The following is a 21,561-nucleotide window of genomic DNA, read 5'->3' as shown; positions in this document are numbered from 1 at the left end:
AGCTTCCTAGATGGCCCACTGGATGTATGACTGCAGGGACAGAAAGCCGCCTTCCTCTAAGGCAGCCAGTTGCCTTGTTAGGCAGCTCTGACTGCTAGAATCTGTCTTCCTGTGGGTTTCTTCCAACCATCTGCACTCAACCCTTGGCATCACAAAGAACAAGTGTTGTCCCTCTGCTCCAAGACAGCTCTCCAGGGATTTGAGGACAGTGATCCTGTTCCCCCTGTGGTCTTCTCTCCTTTAGAGCAGGGTTTCTCAGTCTCATCACTGTTGACATTTGGGGCTGGATAATTCTTTGCGGGGACTGTCCTGTGCACTGTAGGATGTTTAGCAGCACCCTGGTCTCTACCTACTAGGTGCTAGTAGCAACCCTTCAACCAAAAATGTCTCCAGATGTTGCTCCGTGTTCTCTGGGGGCAATATCACCGCCAGTTGAGGATTGCTGCTTTAGCTGAAGTACTTCCATGCTCCCTGTGAGCCTTAGTTTCCTCCTCTGTGAAATGGAACTAACCCCTACCTCACAGGGTTGTCATGAGGATGAAATGAAATAAGAGGTTATATGTGAAATCTGCCTTACTCCAAGGAGTACCTGGCCCACACAGTCAATGTGTAGACATCCCTCAGGTACTGAAACTGGTGTGTGTCCAGCTCTATGCTAGGCACTGGGTATGCCAGGATGAATCAGACTTAGTCCTTGTTCTCAGGGAGCTCACAGCCCAAAGGACCTAAAAAAGTGCTTTGCATCATTGTGCCATCCTGAAATCAAAACATTTCCTTTTACGAGCCACTTGCAGACCGCCTGAGGTGTTTGCAGCCTGTGTTAGTTGAGTCCAGAGTGCCCAAGTACCTGACAAAGACTTTGGGTTGTTGAGAGGAAGACTTGTTAACTCTCTACGTGGGTTCAGCAGAGATTGCCATTAAGTGCAGGCTCTGGTGAGGCCCGGTGACAGAACCCGACAACCAGACTCCTGCCCTCCAGTCCAGCAGGGGGCGATCACACACTCAGAAGACTAGCATAGTGCCTGACAAGGGAAAGGTACTGAATCACCATTCTGGAGCTCAGAAAAGGGGTTTACAAATCTCTGTGGGATGTTGGAGCAGGCTTCCTGGAGGAAGCAGGATTCAGTTAGTTCCTGGAAATGTGGTAAATGTCTGCGTTGCGTGGTCATTACATCAGGAACTTGCGTTTTCTTCCACGTCTCCCATTCTGTCCCTCAAGCTTCCATTCTCCCCAGCTTGTTGGCATGTGTGTTTGTGTGTGTATGTCTGTTAATGGGGTGGGAGGGGAGGGTGGTTACCAGAAATAGGTGCCACGTGGAAATTCCCCACCCAAAGCGCTGCCTCTTGTCTTTTTCCCACCCCTGCCAAAGGTCACCAAAATTTTCCAGAAGAAGAAGATCTTGGTGACGTACAGTTTCCGTCAGTCTTTCCCCCTCGTGGAAATGCACATGCAGCTCTTCCAGAATTCATGTGAGTCCCTTCTTGGATCCCAGCTCCTGAGAGTCTATGTCATGGCCCCCATGCTCACTCGTCATCTATACCAGCTCCAGTTTTTAGAGTCCCTTACAACTGGACTAAGGGTCTCCAAAGTACCTACTTGGTCCCAGGATGAGGGGCAGGCCAGGGTGGAGTATAACTCGGGTCTAGCCCCTGGTTAGCTCATGGTCTTGCAGAGAACCACAGTGCATGTGTTCTCTGGTGGGCCAAAGAGACGGTGATCACGCTGTGCTCTGAAGGATAAACCAGGAGGAGCTTTGTTGCGTGGTATTCTGGGCAGCAGAAGCAATGTGAGTTGAGGCAGAGGTGAGAAGGAAAGGGTTTCGAGAGAGCAGTGCATAGTTGTGTGCCTTTACATCCTGCAGTACAGGGAGTAAGGGGGCCACAGCTACCAGGAGTTTGAGGGCTTTGGGGCAAAGGGCAGCTGCTAAACATGCTCAAGCAGAGAAGAGGCATGATCAGAGTTAGACAGTAGAAAAAGTATTTCATGGGCTAGGCACGGTGGCTCACACCTGTAATCCCAGCACTTTGGGAGGGAGGCCAAGGCAAGAGGATCGCTTGAGCCCAGGAATTCGAAACCAGCCTGGGCAACATAGTGAGACCCCATCTCTACTGAAAATTAAAAAAAATCTGTGCATGTGGTGCGCGCTCATGGTCCCAGCTACTCAGGAGACTGAGGCAGAAGGATCACTTGAGCCCAGGAGTTCAAGGCTGCAGTGAGCCATGATGGCACCACTGCACTCCAGCCTGGGTGACAGAGAGATGTTGTCTCAGAAAAAAAAGAGCAGAAAAGAAAAATTATTTTATGTATGAGCCACCTTGCACCAGTCCCAACAGAGGTGCCCAGTCTCCCCTTTCTCCACAGATTACCAGTTTGGGATCAAGTTGCTGTCTGCAGTACCTGGTGGGGAGCGAAAAGTCCTCATCATCTTCAATGCCCCCAGCCTCCAGGACCGGCTGCGCTTTACATCCGACCTGCGCGAGTCCATTGCGGAGGTGCAGGAGATGGAGAAATACCGTGTGGAGTGTGAGTAGCCCAGCCATGTCTCCTCCCTGCTCTCCTGAAACAGTACCCTGCAGAAACCAAGAATCCTATCCTCTGAGAATCTCAGAGTTGAGGGTTAGCTTGTCCAACCTTCCCATCCTCATTTCAGGAATTCTTCAGCCTCTGCTTGAGTACCTTCAGTGACAAGGGGCTCATTACCTCCCAACCGCATTATTATCCCGAACTCTAATTATGAGCCAACTATTCCTTCTAGTGAAAGGTATCAGGGAGAAGAATCAGAGTATTGGAGGTAGGACTATAGTTTTAGATCCCAGGTATACTACTCATTATCTGGGTGAACTGGAGCAAATTGCCCAAGCTGCCGAGCCCCAGTTTCTTCCTATACGAAATTGGGGTAATGAAGTCTCCTTCACAGAGTCATGGAGATGAAATGAGACAAGGTAGCCGAAATGTCCCAACACATCTTAGGCATTCAAAAAATCTGTATTTCCTGTCCCACCCTCTCTCCTCCTCTGCCCACATATCAATTCCTGAGCTGAATCCCAGTGGCCTATCCTCTCAGCCCCCAGGGGCCACACCAAGTCATTTTGATCATATATATATAATGGAAAATAGTGATTACATCTCATTCTTCCCGATGCCCTCCAAGTTTTCTCTTCTCCAGGCTAAGCAGTCACAGTTAAGTAACATGGTGTTAAGGAGAAAGAGGCAGGCAGACAGAAAGAGAGAGACGAGGCGGCGGACAGCTCCTTGGTGAGGCCTTCACAGCTCCAGGGCCACTCTACTCCTCAGCGAGGCAGGGATAGAAATTTCAGTTCACCAGATCCTTTGAGACCCTGGGGAAATCCTGAGAGAGGGATTAGCAGCCCAAGACGAGGGGAGGCCAGTAGATACGTGTTTCTATGAGCTCCGTGGGGAGGTGGGGCTGTAGGAGGCCGGAAGCACCCAAGCTCTGGAATCAGGCAGACCTGCTTCCAGAATGTCGGCTCCGCCATTTCCAGCTGTATGACCCTGGGCAAGCTCTAAGACTTCTCGGATTCTCAGTTTCTTCCTCTGCACAATGTGGATGCTAATACTGACCTCAGAACTGTTGTGAGGATTGAGAGAGATCAAGTATGTGTAGCGCCCAGCATACTGCCTGGCACATAATAGAGGATTTGATTCCTGTCAGTTTCCTGCTCCTGCCCTTCCAGGAGCCCCTCTGCTCCGGAGCAAGGTATCTGAGAACTGACTGAACTCTGGAAAGATTGCCCTTTGCCATAGGCTAGAAGGGCCTTCCCGTCCTTACTGTGAACCGTCTGCCATGAAGCTCTTTTTTGAAGGGCAGGGGTGCTTTGGGAGACCTGACTGCAAGAGGGCATGGGAGGGGAGAAGTCAGAAGGGGGAAAGGAAGGGAAAGGGAACAGGGAGAGCAGGCACCAAGAGGGATGAAGGGAAGGCTGAGCAGGAAGGGAGGGTGCAAGACGGGAGCTGGGCACTAAGGGTGCTTCGGTGATGGAGCTGCAGTTTTGGGGGAGACAAGGGCTGGTCGTCCAAGGGGCAAAACAGGAAGCCTGGGGACAGAGGGTGGGAGGAGGGAGGAGGAAGGAGGATGGCCCATGGAGGGCTAAGGTCAGTCAGATGGGCTCTCACTCCTGTTCCTGACCTTTGCTCCCTGTCTCCCCGACTGCCACCCAGCGGAGCTGGAGAAGCAGAAAGGTATGATGCGGCCTAACGCCTCACAGCCTGGAGGGGCCAAGGACTCAGTGAATGGGACGATGGCCCGCAGTAGCCTGGAGGACACTTACGGGGCAGGCGATGGGCTCAAACGGGGCGCACTCAGCAGTTCCCTGCGAGACCTGTCTGACGCAGGTGAGCCCTCTGGGCCCCTGCCCTGGCTGGGGAGACACGGGACCGGGTGTCCTCTTTGCCTCCTGTCACTGGCCGCCAGCCTTCCCTCCACCTGCCACACATGCACGCACCCTGCCTTCACCCAGAGCCCTGGGCGCTGCGCCACGGGGGGCCTGGGAGCCAGGTCAGAGCAGGGGGAGCCCAGCGTTTGGGCCAGGGAATGTGAAGCGGGGCCACAGTCTTGGTCCCTCTCTCTCGCTGCTCCCCCTCTCCTCCTCTTCTCCCTCTTCTGTCTCTCCTGTACCTCCACTCCTCCTTCTCCATCTTTTCCTCCTCTTTCTCCTCCTTCTCCACCTCTCCTCCTCCCCGCCTCCCCCTCTTCAATGGGGGAAAGGGATAATGGGGTGTCTGTCCCCGGGAGGGGCCCAGTCCTGGTGCCCAGCTCTGGAGCCCAGCAGGGTAGGGAGGGGGGGTTGCTGCTCTGACGCTGGGCTCCTTGCTTGTGGGTGCAGGGAAGCGGGGGCGGCGTAACAGCGTGGGATCGCTGGACAGCACCATCGAAGTAAGTGCCAGCTCCTGCCCCACTCGTCCTCTGCATGAGCCCTGCCCCGGCCATGGAGACCCAGAGGAGGAGGGGACCTGTTGCTCCCCCTCTTCCCTGCTGGGAACCGTGCGGCTGCCTCTCCCAGCCAACCACTCTCTCCATCTGTCCTCAACTCTGTCTGTCCTCATTCTGCCTGTCTCTCAGTCTGTCTTCCACTCTCCCGTGCCCCCTCTCAACCCCAGGGCCGACGGCGAGTAGGGATGCCCTTGGAGTTGGGCCGCGAGAAGCTCTTACCTCCAAGTCCTGCTCTTTGACCCTGGGCGAGTCACTCTGCCTCTCTGGGCCTAACCTTTTCCCTGCCTGCAAAATGGGGATGAGGAGGAGGTACTGCTAATTTCTCCTCTCCCAGCTGAGGCTCAGCTGAGATAGTGGATGTGACAGCCGAGCTTTGCAAGCTGGGGAGCTCCACATACGCGTACAGGACCGTGATTTGGTTTTTATTACAACTTGGGGTTTGCTGTCTCCCCAGCTCCAGCCCTCAGGGACAGGGGTGGAATTTAGGGCTGGGGGTTTAGGGCATCTAGCCTGGCCTGACTTCCCCCCTCCCCCCTTCCAGGGGTCTGTTATTAGCAGTCCACGCCCTCACCAGAGGATGCCACCTCCGCCCCCACCCCCGCCGCCAGAGGAGTACAAGAGCCAGAGGCCCGTCTCCAACTCCTCATCCTTCCTGGGCTCCCTATTTGGAAGCAAGCGGGGCAAGGGGCCCTTCCAGATGCCACCACCGCCAACAGGCCAGGCCTCTGCCTCCTCTTCATCTGCTTCTTCCACGCACCACCACCACCACCACCACCATCATGGCCATAGCCACGGTGGCCTGGGGGTGCTGCCTGATGGGCAGTCCAAGCTCCAGGCCCTGCATGCCCAGTATTGCCAAGGACCGGGCCCTGCCCCGCCACCCTACCTCCCACCCCAGCAGCCCTCTCTTCCCCCACCTCCCCAGCAGCCCCCACCCTTGCCCCAGCTGGGCTCCATTCCACCGCCTCCCGCCTCAGCCCCACCTGTGGGGCCACATCGCCACTTCCACGCCCATGGCCCAGTCCCAGGGCCCCAACACTATACCTTGGGCCGGCCAGGCAGGGCACCCAGACGGGGGGCTGGAGGACACCCTCAGTTTGCTCCACATGGCCGCCACCCCCTGCACCAGCCCACATCCCCACTGCCCCTGTACAGTCCTGCCCCCCAGCACCCTCCAGCCCACAAACAGGGCCCTAAGCACTTCATCTTCAGCCACCACCCACAGATGATGCCAGCAGCAGGCGCGGCTGGGGGCCCTGGATCCCGGCCACCAGGGGGCTCCTACTCCCACCCCCACCACCCCCAGTCACCATTGTCACCACACTCACCTATCCCACCCCACCCCTCCTATCCACCCCTCCCCCCACCCTCCCCTCACACCCCGCACTCACCCCTTCCACCCACCTCCCCCCATGGCCCGCTGCACGCCTCTGGGCCCCCTGGCACAGCCAACCCCCCCAGTGCAAACCCCAAGGCCAAGCCAAGCCGGATCAGCACCGTGGTCTGATGAATGGAGAGAGTGAGCTGGGGAACAGGAAAGTCTGGGGAACCACAGGAGAGGGACCTTGCACCCTCTTTGCTTCCTTGGTTTTTTCAAAAATATATATACACATAGCAACGTCCTCCTCCCCATGTCCTCCCTGCCTTGGGACCCATCCTCTCACCCCCAGCAGTTGCCACGGGGTTTCCTTCCAGATTCGAGGATCCTCGCCACTTGAAGCCTGGACTCAGGGTGCTCCAGCGCTGGGGAGTGGTGAGGGCCTTCCAGAGATCCTCATTCTCTTTCTCCCGTCTTCTTCCCCACTTTTCCCTGGAGGTCTAGCTCTGTGGCCTCAGACCTCTGGGCCTGTGTGAGCTCTCTGTGAGCTCTGGCTGGCGGAGAAGGGCAGGTGTCCGGAGCTGTCGGGGTGAAGGCTTCCCCGGGGCTCCTCTGGCCGTGTGGGGCTAGGAGAGCGCTCTGTAGAGTTGTGGCCAAACCTCAGCTGGCTCGGCCCTCTCTCTGACCTCAGGGCCTGACCACACACTTCCATGTGTCTTTTTGCCTGCTGGAGGACATGGACCATTGATGCACTCTGTGGGTGGGACCCTGCTTGTGTTGGCCCCACGTGGGGCAGTGCTTCCTCTCTCGAGCCAGTCTATGCCCTTTCTCCAGTAGGCCCCAGCCCAGACCTCTTCGGCTTCAGGAACTTGCCTCGCCCTGCAACGTTCTTATCCTGATCAAAGTCCAGACAGGTTTTGGGGGGGGCTCAGGTCTGGGATGAGAAGGGCACTGCCCTCCCTCACCCATATTGCATGCCCCCCCCCATTCCCTTACACCTACCCCACCTACAACTGAAGACAATGCACTTTACAGATATCGCCCACACACACCTCGCTGGGGCAGGGCACCCAGCATCAGCCCTGGGGAGAGAGGCTCCCAAAGGGCCACCATGAGCCCAAGATATCCTTCCTGAGGCAGATTGAAGCCATCAGAGCTGGGGTTGGGAGCCAGAATGCCTGAGTCCTTCTGTCCGTCAGAATCTCCGCTGCCTCTCCAGCCCTTTTGCAGCCCTGTTTATTTATTATAAATATATTTTTTACAAGCCCCAGCTCCTCTTCTTGCCCCGCATATCCAGCTCCTCACTCAGCTCCTGCCTCCCTCTCCCCTCTCCACCATGGGCTGCAGTATAGACAGACAGACGGACCCTGGCTGTACGAAGGGCCAGGGCCACCGGGGCTTGGGGGCGGGGGAGGGTGGCAGTGGGAGGGGCTGTATGGAGAGGAGCTGGGGTTCAGGCATTGTCTTTTTTCCTCCTTGTATATAAGAATGTATATTTGATGCCTCATAAAAGACCTTGTGCTCACCTCCTGCCTCTGCCTCCTACTTCTGCGCCCCTTCCCCACTGTGGAGCCCATGGAGAGAGGCCATAGCCCAGGGAGGCAATGCGCTAATGGTAGAAATTCAGGCACCTGGGTGGACGAGATGCTTTGCTTGGAGGGAGGTGGGAGTGAGGGAGGTTTTCCTATCTCATTTCATACACAGTTTGCGCGACAGAATGGCAAGAGTATGGGCTTTGGAGTTGATCCAGTTCACATCCCGGGGTTTTCACTTCCTAGGCATGTGAATTCGGGAGAGTCACCCTCTCTGAGTCTCAGTTTCCTCAGTGTAAAACTTGGGGTGATAAGCCATTGCCACATGGAGATATGATGATTCCCAGGGGTAATGGATGCCAAGGAGCCAGGACAGAGCTGAGCAAGTTAGTTCCCTTGTCTTCCTTTCATAGGATGAATGCTTCCTTCCACTCTTGGGACATCTCCTCTCACCCTGGATGTGGCTGGCCTGGCCTGGCCTGGCCTTGGAGCTCCTCCCTCATCCCCACAATGGCTGGCCACATTTCTATCCTTGAGGGTAGGGGAGTGATTTGGAAGGCACAGGGCTAGATACATTTTAAGAGTTCTGCATATATACTTAGGATGTCAGATAACAAAGAGCTGGACTCCCTTTCGTTTACAGAGAAGGGGACAGGCTGAGAGAAGGGAAGAGTCTCTCGCGAGGCCGCTCAGCAAGTCAGGATGGGGTTTCCTGACTTCTAGCCCCAGGGCCCTTTCCAGTCCTCCCAAACCTCTTCCCTCCGAAACGGACGTGTTTCTAGCATCACTGATTATGTCCTGGATCTTAGCCTAGCGCAGGAGAAGTGGGGTTGAGCCATGGTTCTTGGTTAGAGTCAGCAGGGTCCCCAGAAGCAGCATTCAGTCACTATTTTTGCTGCCTTCCTAGAATCTGGAATGGCCTCTAAAAGGGAATGGTTTGGATGGACGCACTCTTAGCAGCTCAGACCAATTCTTTGTTTTCTTCCTTGTATGCATGTTTAAAGGTGTCCCAGGGAAGACAACTAGCAAAAGCAGCAGCTGGGGCCACCTACGCATTTGATGCCGCCTCATGGACCAGACTTGAGGGTTTGAAGAGCTTAGACCCACAGGGTCCTGAATCAAGTCCAATCAACATTTTTTAGTTTTCTTCCCTGCTGGACCAAGCTGCACGATCATTTCCCCACCTTCAACTTGATTCTGGTTGCATTTTTCCAAAGCTCAGCTTTTAGTGCTCAAATCCTGGCTCAGTGACTTGCCTGTGCTGCATTTGGCAAGTCACCTAGCCCTTCAGAGCCTGGCCTTCCACCTGTAAGATGGGGATAACAACCTTGCAGGACAGTTAACAGATGCATGTGAAGTGCCTACCTCATGCCAGACACACAGTAAGCCACCTACAGAAACCACTTATCTTGACATGGGAGGTGTTCCACAAGGTGGCCCAGCCAATCTCTGTGGTCCTCACTCTCATTCCTCATCCACACATTGGCCATCCACTTACTATTCCCCAAAAATGCCTCTGTGTACTTTCCAAACTCAGCATTTTCCTTGTGCCTTTCCCCCCGCCACAATACTCCCCCCAACATCCCTGATGAAGGTTTTCCCAACCCTTGCAAGATGGGCTTGAAGAACCCATCCTTCACAAAATGTGTCCTTCATCACATACTCTGAGATCCTTCCCCACCAGGCCTTAAGTGGCTTGGGAGTGACACTGGTCTGAATCATCTCCATCCAGAACATTGCCCCATATAGTGCCTGGCACAGCACAGATGGCACTAAAATTTTGTTGGTCGAATGAATGAACGAATGGTTCTTTCTAAGTCTCAGAGTTAGATATCTTTGCATTGGTTGATTTATTGATTGATGCAACCTGTGTACCAAGTTTCCGGGCCCCTCTGGGAGCTCCTCATGCTTCCTTCAACTGTTTCCTAAGTTCTTCTCCTCCAGTCCTCATTGCAGTCCCAGCGCTGGGCTGTCCATGCTCCTCACCCCCTCCACCCCTCCAGAAATGCACTGTCCAGACTGTGGAGGGGGTAGTTCATCTCCTCACCTCCCCATTTCTCTGAGGACCCGAAGACAGCAAGCCCACTGACTATTCTTACATCAAAGGTGCTGCTGCCAATCTCTCTGGGGATGCAGATGGGGACAGACAACACATAACAAAGAACAGAATTGCTTGAACCCGAGAGGCGGAGGTTGCAGTGAGCCGAGCGAGCTCGCGCCACTGCACTCCAGCCTGGGTGACAGAGCGAGACTCTGTCTCAAAAACAAACAAACAAACAAAAACAAAGGACAAAGGTCCTAGAATCTCAGAGTTCTTATGTTTGTTCTCTAGTGCTGTCCAATAGGCCTGTCTGTGATAAGCAAAATGTCCCATACCTGTGCTGTTCAATACGGTAACCACTAGCCACATGTGGCTACTGAGCACTCAAAACGTGGCTAGTGCAACTGAGGAACTGCACTTTTCATTTTATTCAATTTAAATGTAAATAAATAAGCAAACGTGGGTAGGTAGCTGCCACGTCAGACAGTGTAGGACAAGAGTTTCAGGAGTGGACAGACAGCCTGGTGGGGATAATGTGAAGATGATAAAATAAGTACAGGCCCAGAAGGAAGCCCTGGGTATGTGGGAACATAAAGGAGGGGAAAACCCAACTTGGGGTGTGTGGGTGGGGTCAGGCACCATTTTCTGGAGCCGCCCCTTTTAGTGGAGTAGTCTTGAAGGGTGAATAGGACTTAGCCTGATAGAGAAGGGAGGGAGGGAGCAGCGCATGAAAAGTCCTGGAGGTGTGAGAGAATGCAATGTGTTAGTGGCACAGTAAGAAAGGAATGGGAGCTGGAGCTCCAGCGGTGGGCACAGCACATGGCACCGCGTGGAGACAGGCAGGTATCCCCAGTCGCTCCCTGTTACTCTGTTGCCAACAGGTTTGTCACGCTGGCCTCAGAGCAGCTAAAGTAAGACCAGGTAACAAACTGGGCTATCTAGTACCTCCACTGTAAAATTACCACTTTCCCCGTTGTAATGGGTGAGTATCTTGTGGATAGATGAATGGAAATGTTGTTACTCCTTAAACTTTTACTCACTAGTTTTAGCGTTCGCTGGAACAATTATTACGGCTGAGGCTGTCAAATCGTGATTTTCAAATGCCATCATTCTTTCAATATGTCTTTTTTTTTCTTTTTTGAGACAGGGTCTCATTCCATTGCCCAGTGCAATGGTGCGATCATAGCTCACTGCAGCTTCAAACTCCTGGGTTCAAGCGATCCTCCCACCTCAGCCTTCCATGTAGCTGGGACCACAGCCGCACACCACCATGCCCAGCTAATTTAGAAATTTTTTGTAGAGATGGAGGTCTTGCTAGGTTACCCAGGCTGGTTTCAAACTCCTGGCCTCAAGCAGTCCTCCCACCTCAGCCTCCCAAAGTGTTGGGACTATAGGCATGAGCCACTGCGCCCGGCCTGGGCATGTCTTAGTTGGCTTTCCACTATAAGGGAGGGCTTTCCCTTCTACATTTATTTATTTATATCCTTATGGACTTAATGATTGTTTATTTTACTCAATGGGTTATATATAACCCATTAACATCATTCTTTATTTTGATGTTCACAGCCCCAGATTTGGCCAGTAGGAAGCCCTCTAAGCCCCTGTGTCCTGTGGCACATCTCCATCTTTTTCTGAGCCCTTCCAAGGAGCCCTGGTTCTTTTCAGTAGAGAATGACATTTAGAAACCAAGATTTGGGCACTAGGTGTTACAGCAATATTTTAAGAGCTTGCTCTTTTATTTTGTAAAGGTTTGAGCATCCATTGATGATTTTCTAGCTCCATCATTCCTTCTATACAATTTAGAATTCTACTTTCCCTTTTCTCTCACTTTATTTACTTATATCAATGTGGAGTCATGGATTTTTATTTTAACCAGTGAGTTGTAATCCACTACTATCATAATCCATCTTGAATTAACATTATTTTGGATAAATCATTTTATTGTTATGTATATGTATAAGCACATACTATACATCTATATTTCTATACTAGACATCGATATTTCTCTCTCTGTCTCTGTCTAATAAACCATGAGTTCACACAGATACCTTTAGGAGGCTCTTTTAAGAGTCCAGGCTAGTGGAAGATGGCAAGGAGGAGGGGATGGATTCTAGGGCTATTTAGGAATCAGAACCAACAGTTCAAACCTACTTCAGAACTGGAAGAGATCATATTTTACAAACCAAAAAAAGTGAGATACAAAGTCAATGTCAGCCCAGTTGATCCACAAAACATGAATGGGGTGAGTGTGGTTCTGAGCCCAGACGAGCCTTCCAGTCACTGCTCTGCACCAACTCCATGTCAGACCCTGTCTCCAGGGTGGATGGGTGAGGCCAAGCCAGCCTCCAGCCTGGAGTGAGTTCCCTGATGCATCCCAATTCTTAAGTCCCCAGCGTCTAGACTCCGGTTGGCCCCCAGCAAGACCCATGGCTTGGGGAACAAACCCGTTTCCTGAATGCCTTACTACATGAGGAGCACCATCTGAGACTCTTACAGGCAGAACTGTACGGCAGTCAGACAGACCTGGGTTCGAGTTCTGGTCCTGCCACTTACTAGCCATGTGACTTGAGTAAGTTTATACTTCCCTGAGCTTCAGTTTCCTCATCTGTAGGATGGGGATAACAATACCTACTTCACAGCACCTGGCCCTTGATGAATGGCAGTCATCATTATCTCTAATCCTCCTAACAACACTGTGAGGAAGGGATTATTTAGCTTCATTATATAAAGGAGAAAATCAAGGCTCAGGAAGGTGAGGTACTTGGCAGATCTCAGTGGGTGCATGTCAGCTCCAGGAAAGTAGAGACTACATCTGTCTTGGTCACCATTATATTCCCAGTGCCCAGAAAATTTGCTGGTGCATAGTAGAAATTTAATAAATATTTGTAAACTAATAAATTCGATCTCATTGGCTTCAAAGACTACATAATTTCTATTTAATCTTCCAGGACGGGTGTGTCTGGGCTAAAGGACCTCAAAGAAGGCTGTAGGAAGACTGTGCAGAGCTGAGACCCAAAATCTGGCCTCCTGATTCCTGATTCATGCTCTTTGTACTTCCCTGAGCCTCTAGATGGAAAGGCTGAACTTCCTTCAGCCTAAGATCTACCGTATTCTCCCACCTTCTAGATTCTCCTCAGCCTTCTCTGGCCAGGCCTCTGCCTCCTTTTCATCTGCTTCTTCCACGCACCACCACCACCACCACCATCACGGTCACAGCCACGGCGGCCTGGGGGTGCTACCCGATGGGCAGTCCAAGCTCCAGGCCCTGCATGCCCCGTATTGCCAAGGACTGGGCCCTGCCCCACCACCCTACCTCCCACCCCAGCAGCTCCCTTTTCCCTCACCTCCTCCATTCCTGGTAAGGGCAAACGACAGGAAGAGCATTTGACCAGAGTCAGCAACTTCCTGTGTAACATTGGGCAAGTTGTTTAATCTTTTTGGAACTTGGTTCCTCATCTACAGACTGGGTAAATTCACCTACATCTTTCTGAAGACTGTTGCAAAGATTAAGGGAAATAATTGGTATGAACTAGCCATGTAGGCAATTAGATGCTTATCCATGGGAGAGGCTAGTGATATTACTGTGATTAGCATCAGTTTGCCTAGTTTTCCTGCTTCCTGTCCAGACAGCTGTTCAGTTGGATCATCCACCTGTGTTTCTGGTGGAGAGGGGCTGAGGTTTCCCCTGACACCTAGAAAACTAGAAAGATGTCACTTAATATCTGCGTTACTCGGGACAAGTCTCCACACGAGCCAAGTGGGGATAAAGATCTTGAACATTCAAGGTAGTATAAGGATTCAGGTGATTAAAAAAAATACAAAAGCACTAGCACAGTGTCTGACACCAAGGAGATTCTTAATGAGTTTTGGCATATTGGTTGTTGACTCTCAGAAATAAAAATAACAGCTACCAGATACTGAGGGCCTGCTACGTGCCAAGTACACAACAATTCTGCAAGGTATGTATTATCCCCATTTCAATTACAGAAGTTGGGACTTGTTCAAGGTTACAAACTAGAAAATGGCAGAGCTGGTGGGACTGCAAGGCATGACTCTTTGAGCCCAGGGCGTGAGCTCCTACCTGTGTGCCCTGTTCCCTCAGCCAGGATGTCCTTAGCTCAGTCCTGAAGTAGGCAGGATGGACCTAATTGGCACAGTATCTGATTAGGAACAGTTAACTGCACGAAGGTATGACACTCCCTACCTGCCTCGAGCTTACAGTGGATGTTTAATATGTTAAACAGGAAATGTTTGCAAAAAGTATACATATTTTTCAGTCAGTATATACTACGGACATTTATTCATTTTTCTTTTGTTTACTCAACATGCATTTACTGCTTAACATGCCAAGTGCTAAGGATGTATAAGGCCACATGGTCCCTGCCCTTAAGGAATTCATAGTCTGATGGGGAAAACAAAATTACTTAATCAGCATGTACACAAGTACTCAAATATTTGCATAGTAGGTGTTCAAACTATATGCAGTAGGTCCACAGCTGATGAATGACATAGGTGATCCTCCAAGCAGTAGATGTCTGATGTATATGTACAAAGTACTGGTTTGATACTCATTCAAAGTACTGTAGTTGCAATGAACCTATTCAGAAACTGCTCAAGGAACATGCACACGATAGGACTAAATGTACATACAGTTGGTACCAAATGCACAGGGGCTATACACAATAAATACAATCAAAGTACACGGATGTTTGGTAAGCTCACAAATGGGCAAACAGGTGTTTTACACAGTAGACACTGGATAAATACGCCGTTGCTAAACATCCAATAGTTAAAGTATACATACACACAGGCTTATTTTGTAGGAGTATACGCCACGAATGTGTACATGGTAAAAGTGAATACAGAACAGTTGAAAGCGTTCATTAAAATGCTGACTCCCAGTGACTTTTGGGGGGTAAGAATCGAAACCCCATCTCTCTACCTGTAACCTTGGATGAAATAAAGATTTCCTTCCTTTACTTGGGACTCAGAATTCTAAAAATCCATAATCCCCGGGGAGTGAGCAGCTTCCTGCCTGCCTTATTTCAAAGCCCCAGAGGTGTCAGTGTCTAGAGCTGGAGCCTAGTACATCTCCCCCCATCCCGCAGGCCAGCATAAGGGGTCCTTAGCAATCAGGCTCCCAGAGCCGCCTTCCGCGGCCCACACCGGTAAGACCAGGGAGAAGGGACAGAGAACGCTGGTGCGGGGCTAGCGACTTGGTTGAGGTCTGCGAGGGAGTGCCGGTTTGACTCCACCACCCACGGACACCAGCTCCTCTTCCGGTCTCCATAACGCGCATGCGCATCACTGGCCTTTAAACGTGCACCGCCGGTCCATCCGGAAAGAGGATCCGGCAAACTAATTACAATCTTGTTCCTCCGCCGTTGCAATGAACTATTTTCTCTCAGTCGGGGATGGTACTTTTGAGTAACCTCTTCCAAATAGAAACCCATACCGGCCTATTTAGCTCGGTCTCCACTATATGAAGGTTTCCTAGGGCTTGGTGTGACGCAACGTATACGAGGCTCGGAAGGACACCCCGCGGAAGGATCCGGTTTGTTGTGGTGTGGGGAGGGGAGACGCTGACAAACCAAGATGGCGGCGGCGGCGCTGAAGGCCGCGGCGTTTGGGAGGTAACTGTAGTGGCGAAGGCTGCGGTAGTGGGGAGGCAACCACACAGTTTGGAAGAAACGGAGCAGGACGAAGAGGCAGTAGCAGTAGCGTCAGCCTGAGACTCTCAGAGCACGACGGCCACACGCCCCCTTAGGCCCTCGGCGGGCGGCGGCTGCCCCGCTTAGGGCCTAGCCTCCGAGCATTGCCTCGGCTTCAAACAGCGGCGGCGCCATGAGTCCTTAAGGGCAGTCCAAGCCTCCTGATCCCTGGCCCAGACCTCGGGCCCACCATGGAGCCGGGGTCCGACGATTTCCTACCGCCACCGGAGTGCCCGGTGTTCGAGCCTAGCTGGGCCGAGTTCCGAGACCCTCTTGGCTACATCGCGAAAATCAGGCCCATCGCAGAGAAATCGGGCATTTGCAAGATCCGCCCACCCGCGGTAAGCCCCGGGGCCGGTTTTCGCCGGCGGCGAGACGGAATGAAGCAGTAGGATAGCCAGCGGCGAAGTCTGGGGCGGAGGGCAGCTCGAGGTGGGGAGAGGGGGTGGCTGGGACCGTTGTGGTTGCGGCGCGGATCGGAAAAAGGGTGTTGGGCCAGGGGTCCTCTCGTGGTGTGAGGCCCGCAGGTGACCTGGAGTCAGAGATCTACCCCCACCCCGGCTCTTCAGAATCACTCCTGGTTTAAGACGGGGATTCCTAGTGGGCCGGAGGGAGTTCACAGAGAGGCACCCCGCACATCTCTTAGCCCGGGCCACCTAGGTCGAGGCTGTAAAAATAAGACGTTTCTCCAATCTGTTGTCATCACTTCCCTTAAGGCAGGCAGCATAGTATAGTATTAATAGAAAGATCGCAGTCCTGAAGGGAGACAGACTTGAATTCAAAACTCCACTTTGAAGCTGAGCAGCTGTGTGACCTTGGGAAAGTAGAAGTAATCTCTTCGAGTCCGTGAAATGGATCCCAGGAATGGTTATTTAGAGGATTGAATTAAACTAGGTAGCGTCTGTATGTAGTACGCACTAGATAAGTGGTAATTATTGTGACTGTGAGGGTGTTTGATGTGGTCATTGGTTTATTCCTATGTAGGTTGACTCATATTTACTCATACCCTGCCAGGCCAATTCATCTATGATAATATCCTGGCCTGCTGGACCAGTCAGGAAATCAGTCTCACAGGGATTGCTCTGTCTCCCTTGAGGTGGGTTCAGGGAATTGTCCTCTTCTTTTTCTCGTTGAAGGCAATGTCAAGGCCTTTTCTGCACATCATCCTGCAGACTTGACTTCCTATGGAGATGTTTGGACCGGTCAGCTTGGTGGTGGGGTGTGAGTCCTTCTCAGAAGATTTCTACTCTGCTCTGGTCCAGGATGTAGGAGATCCCAGAGGATAGAGCATTCTTGGGCCCCCAGAACAGAATGGAGCCATGGAATTCTGTCCCTTTTGGAACATGATTCCCAGGGGTCAGCAACAAAGGCCATAGCTTTCCTCCTAGGCCTGGCTTCAGGCTAGAAGTCTCCCAAGGGCTAGGGCAAGCTGCTGCCTTGCTGGTATGGTGGAAAAGTGATGATATTATTCAGGGATTCCAAGGGCAGAAATTGAGCTTTGCTGGAAAAGGGTGTTTTTGAGTGGGTGTCTCCTGGCTGAAATGGAATAGGAAGCTTCATTCCCATCTGAGGAGGGCACCACAGGCCTCCTTATCCAACTTGGTGCTTTCTGGTGCTCAGCCACAGATCTAGGATGGTTTCAGATAGATCCTCTAGGAGGTATTGGGTAAGCTAATTTCTTCCTTCTTGGAGTCTGGCCAGAGATTTCTGAGGTATCCTTGTCCATGGTGAGGGAGTTGCTGTGGGTAGAGGGTCAGGAAGGCTAGTGGAAGGGAGAGGCAGGAGTCCTGGGCAGCCTCAAGGAGGCACTCCCTGAAGTGGTTGGGCAAGCCTGTGGGAAAAAGAGGCGTAGCTGACATAGGGGGTAGTTGAGGCTTGAATTCCTTTTTTCTATCTTGGACTGATTAGGCAGGCTGGCCTTGTGCAGGTGTTGTTACTCTGCTTTAGGGCATCAGGAAGGGGAAGAGTGACATGTCCCAGGTGTGCATGGCCAGCAGGAGGCCGTCCTTTATTATGCTGCTTTTCCCTGCTCAACAGTGTGCTTCTCTCTAATCCAGGATACCTGGCTCTCTGGTTTGGTTTTGTTTTTTCCTTCTCTATGGCAGCTCCTAGGCCACCTTTAGGCAGCTGGCCTTCTTCTGGTTGAAGTTTGAAGTACTCGCTCAAGTGATGCTTGGGCCCAGGGTGGGAACCTGTATATGGGTGGGTACCTGGGAATTGGAGGTTTGCTGCAGGAAGGATGGTTTGTGGCCTGAATTGCTGGGCAGGTGACTGCTACGCTTGGGAAGGATGGGTGGGAGGAGAGTGTGGGTACCCTGAATAGACCCAGTGGAGTTTGGAAGGATCTTGCTTTCTTCATCAGGTAGCCAGCCTTTTTTTATCACCACATCCCAGTAATACCAACATACATTTGGCATACAGTAGTCTGGAGATGAAGGCAGGCGGCTTGCAGGGCCTTCCCAGGTATCTGTTGCATCCATGGCTCCTGCCGTAGCATTCCAGGGCTGCCATTTCCTGTCAGGTGCTTGATGTTGCACTGATTGTCTAGAACTTGCTTCAGCAGGAAAGAAGGGTGCCCAGAGTTTTGGGTTTGAGCACCTTTTTAGCTGGGTTACCTGTCCTGAGGGGAGTGCCCTATCCTGATGAGAGGCAAGAGGGCATGGGGAGCTTGTCTGGATTTGAGCCATACCATTTTGGCCTGCCTTTTTTTTTTTTTTTTGCCCCTGCTTACTGAGCCCCAGATGTTTGCCACCTGCTTTGGCTGGTAGGGGCAGGGGAGTGTGGTCTGTGTATGCATGCAAGTATGAGTCCTCTAGCCCATTTTCTAAAAGTGTGTATGCAGAAGAGGTCAACAGTTTGTCTTCTCTTTTACTGTCTCTCTCCCCCACCATGTGTATCCATGTATGTATGAACATTGATGTCTGGTGTAGTGCAAAGGCCTTGGATCAGAGGTCAGAAGACGTGGGTTCTTGGCCCCACCACTAACTCAGCATGTAATTTTGGAAATTTCACTTTTTTTCCTCTGAGCCTCACTTTCCCCATTTATAAAATGAGAGCATTGGTTTAGGTTACTTTAGGTTCATTTCGCTACCCCAGCAGGAGCCAGGGCTCTGGGAAGTAGAGGACTGCATAGGAGGTTGGAAAGGGGTGTTGGAGAGGGGGTTCTTCACAGCTGACCTTTGGGCAGGACACAGCAAGCTCCAACTTGGCAGAGCAGAGTGTCTCCCACTTTCATGATCTTTCCCTGACTTCCCTCCCCAAATCCTCCCATTCTTTGCCACCACAGTCAGGCATCCCAGCACTTACCCCCACCCCCTGGGGCTTCCTCCCCTGCCTCTTCCTGTACCAGGCAGGTGTATGAGAGAGGATCTACAGGAAGCCTTCCAGACTGGGTGAGTGATACACATACTTGCTCCCTGTTCCTTGCTCTTCCCTGCAGTGTCTATTTCAGGCCCTTTAAACTGAGAGAACAAACATTAAAGGCCCAAACCTTTACGTCCTGCCAGAATCGGACCTGAGCTACCCTGCATGTGTATTGTGAGGTGTGGTCAGCCTTAGATGTCAGGTCATAACGATGACTCCTTTGAATAACATTTTCATTTGAAAACTAGTTTTAATTTTCCATATTGGTCTGGCAAGGAAGCCAGGGCTAGAGTTCATATTCCCACCTCACAGATGAGAAAACAGGTTCAGAAAGCTAAAATCTCATAGCTAGTAAGTAGCGGATCTAGAACATGAACCCATATCTTCTGACTCTAGATCCTGTGTGCTTTCCAGTACTCCCAGGCCTGTGTGTCCTACAGCACGTGCCTAGGGGATAAGGAGTTAATGTGGGTGTGGAGAAGGTTTAGGGTCAACAAAACAGAGGCTCCATCTCTTAATTTCTTGAAATCCTGGCACTGTACTGTTGGGTGGGACTCAGGAGAAGTTTCCTAGGGCATGTGCATGGGGCCTTGGGTGCAGACTTGAGGGGCTGCTAGACTCTTGTGAGTTCTGGGGGGAGGTGGGGGTGGGTGGTTGGGTAGGATGTTTGCAGGTTAAAGGGTCTGGAGTGGCTAGAGGTCTGGGAAGGTGCCAGTGGGATTCCGAGCTGCTTTTGGTGACTTCTGGTCTTACACTATGCTGAGATAACTCAAGTCCCTTTCCCCTCTCTATCCTCTCAGGACTGGCAGCCACCCTTTGCTGTGGAAGTGGACAACTTCAGGTTTACCCCCCGAATCCAGAGGCTGAATGAGCTAGAGGTGAGAAGACTAGGAGCTGGTGGTGGGGTTGGGAGAATGTATACCTGAGTTCTAATCCCACTTCCCTTATAGTTTCTCTGGCTGAGGTACTTTACCTAGCTAGGCCTTTATTCTCTCTTCTGTGAAATTGCATTACTTTAGCGTGCCCAGGGCATGGAAGAAGCTTTAGAGCTCTAAATATAACCAAGAGCCAGGGGCATTTAGCATTTGTGATTTGATAGCCCAAAGCCTGGGGACATATATTCCTTTCTCACAAAGGTTTGCTACTTCTGAAGCTCCCTTGTAAACTAGCCTACCCTAGCTGAGTCAACAAAAAGGAAATATGGAACTGGCTGATACCCCTTCTTCCTTGGCCAGCTGAATGTGGCTTCATATATCCAATTCATCTACAGCCCTGTGCTTTCTACTTTGCTTCCATGGGTGCTTGGTAAGGTGGGAGTTTGGGTAGATGGGCAGAACAACACAATAACTTGGCTCTGTGGAGGCTGGAATGGTTAGAGACTTGGCCGGGGGTCAGGCTGGTAGGATTTTCCTTCTCCCTTTTGTTCTGTACAGGAAGTCCAGGCCCTTTTCATGGACAGGTGGGGTTTTCCCTGCTTGAGAATGCCCTGGGGTAGTGAGATTAGGTTCCCTAAAGCCAGTTCCACGTAAGATCCTGGAGTTTTCCATGGCAGCTCTAGGTTAGGCATATGCTGCCACTCCCTCCCCCATTATTATGTACCCACAAATCTTAATAGATGTCCAAGGGGTGGGGGATTAGGCCCAGGCCCAGCTGAATACTTATACCCTAAAAGTTCACTTGTGTTCTAGACCAGAGTTCCTCAGCCTTGGCACTATTAACATTTTGGGAAGCTAAGGTGGGAGGATTGCTTGAGCCCAGGAGTTCAAGACCAGTTTGGGCAACATAGCAAGACCCCATCTCAGAAAAGAAAAATATATCTTGTCAGGTTTATAGGGGTACAGCTTGGGCAAGATGTTGCCTAGCATGACACAAGGGCAGGTTTTCTATAGAGGGAATGCTGGCTAATAAGGAGCAGGGATGAGGCCAACTTCAGAAAGCTAAGGGGCTGAGGTCAAAGGAGCACTTCCTTGCCCTTTGAGGGTTCTCACAGCCGAGGAACTGTAGGTTGTTTCTTTCCACAAATAGACCTTAGTTTTTCTCAACTACGAAATGGAAAGAGCTGTCTTTGTTCCCCTTAATGGGATCAGGGCAAGGTAGTGAATGGTAATGACTATCTAGTTCTTCCAAGAACCAGGCCCTCTGACTGGAGTGAGGAGGTTATAGACTTGGGGCCTATGGGAGTCCTTCTTGGTTACTGAGATTTCAGGGAAGCATGATACGTATCTTGTTCGTAGTCTCTTTGGCCCACATTGGGTCCTGGGTTGGCCAGGTGCTAGTGCTACTCTGATATACCATCTCTTAGTTCTTGGCCATTCTGTCTATAGTTATAGCATGCACTTTCACCCTTTAGCTACCATGGAACAAGTTTGGCGGTACATAAGGAGGTGCATGTGCCTTTTTGGAGCTTGCTTTCTCTGAAACATGCCTAGAGCTTAGATATAAATCTGAAATCTGCAGAGGATCTTCACTGGTCCCCTCATTAAGTCTACCCCTCTGGGGTAAGTGGACTGTGCAGTTATTTTCCTTTTATAATTATTAATAAAAGAAAAAAGGAGTCTACAGTGGAACTGATTTGCTCAAGGCAGCATAGTAAATCAGTAGCAGAGGGAGAGCCAAAGCTCAAATTATTTGGCACCAAAATATC

At 51.3% G+C, this 21,561-nt stretch overlaps 2 protein-coding genes across 16 annotated transcripts in view; both read left to right on the top strand.

Annotated features, from left to right (window-relative positions):
• Window positions 1-7,796, top strand: part of IQSEC2 (IQ motif and Sec7 domain ArfGEF 2) — an 88,607-nt gene extending 80,811 nt beyond the window's left edge. For 5 of the 8 annotated variants that reach the window (XM_054471681.2, XM_054471682.2, XM_063660680.1 and 2 more), the window contains 5 exons: window positions 1,371-1,470; window positions 2,363-2,524; window positions 4,181-4,354; window positions 4,846-4,895; window positions 5,494-7,796. In XM_054471681.2, the coding sequence (XP_054327656.1) occupies window positions 1,371-1,470; window positions 2,363-2,524; window positions 4,181-4,354; window positions 4,846-4,895; window positions 5,494-6,459 (1,452 nt within the window). In that variant the 3' untranslated portion in view covers window positions 6,460-7,796. The remainder of the gene's footprint in view (window positions 1-1,370; window positions 1,471-2,362; window positions 2,525-4,180; window positions 4,355-4,845; window positions 4,896-5,493) is intronic. The other 3 variants (XM_054471684.2, XM_054471683.2, XM_054471685.2) reach the window with 1 other exon arrangement.
• Window positions 7,797-15,147: 7,351 nt separating this feature from the next.
• The window catches only part of KDM5C (lysine demethylase 5C), a 33,289-nt gene continuing 26,875 nt past the window's right edge, over window positions 15,148-21,561 (top strand). For 3 of the 8 annotated variants that reach the window (XR_008496989.2, XM_054470891.2, XM_054470889.2), the window contains exons 1-2: window positions 15,188-15,895; window positions 19,718-19,795. Coding sequence is in view for 4 of the 8 variants with exons in the window: in XM_054470891.2 (XP_054326866.1) it covers window positions 15,746-15,895; window positions 19,718-19,795 (228 nt within the window). In the remaining 4 variants the exon portion in view is untranslated. Of the gene's footprint in view, window positions 15,896-18,840; window positions 18,947-19,717; window positions 19,796-21,561 lie in introns of all 8 variants that reach the window. The other 5 variants (XM_063660369.1, XM_054470894.2, XM_054470892.2 and 2 more) reach the window with 3 other exon arrangements.

The sequence above is a fragment of the Pongo pygmaeus genome, chromosome X (genome assembly GCF_028885625.2).
Source record: "Pongo pygmaeus isolate AG05252 chromosome X, NHGRI_mPonPyg2-v2.0_pri, whole genome shotgun sequence".
Lineage (NCBI taxonomy): Eukaryota > Metazoa > Chordata > Mammalia > Primates > Hominidae > Pongo > Pongo pygmaeus.
The sequence above is the reverse complement of the archived record's forward strand: the minus strand, read 5'-3'. Positions and strand labels throughout refer to the sequence as shown.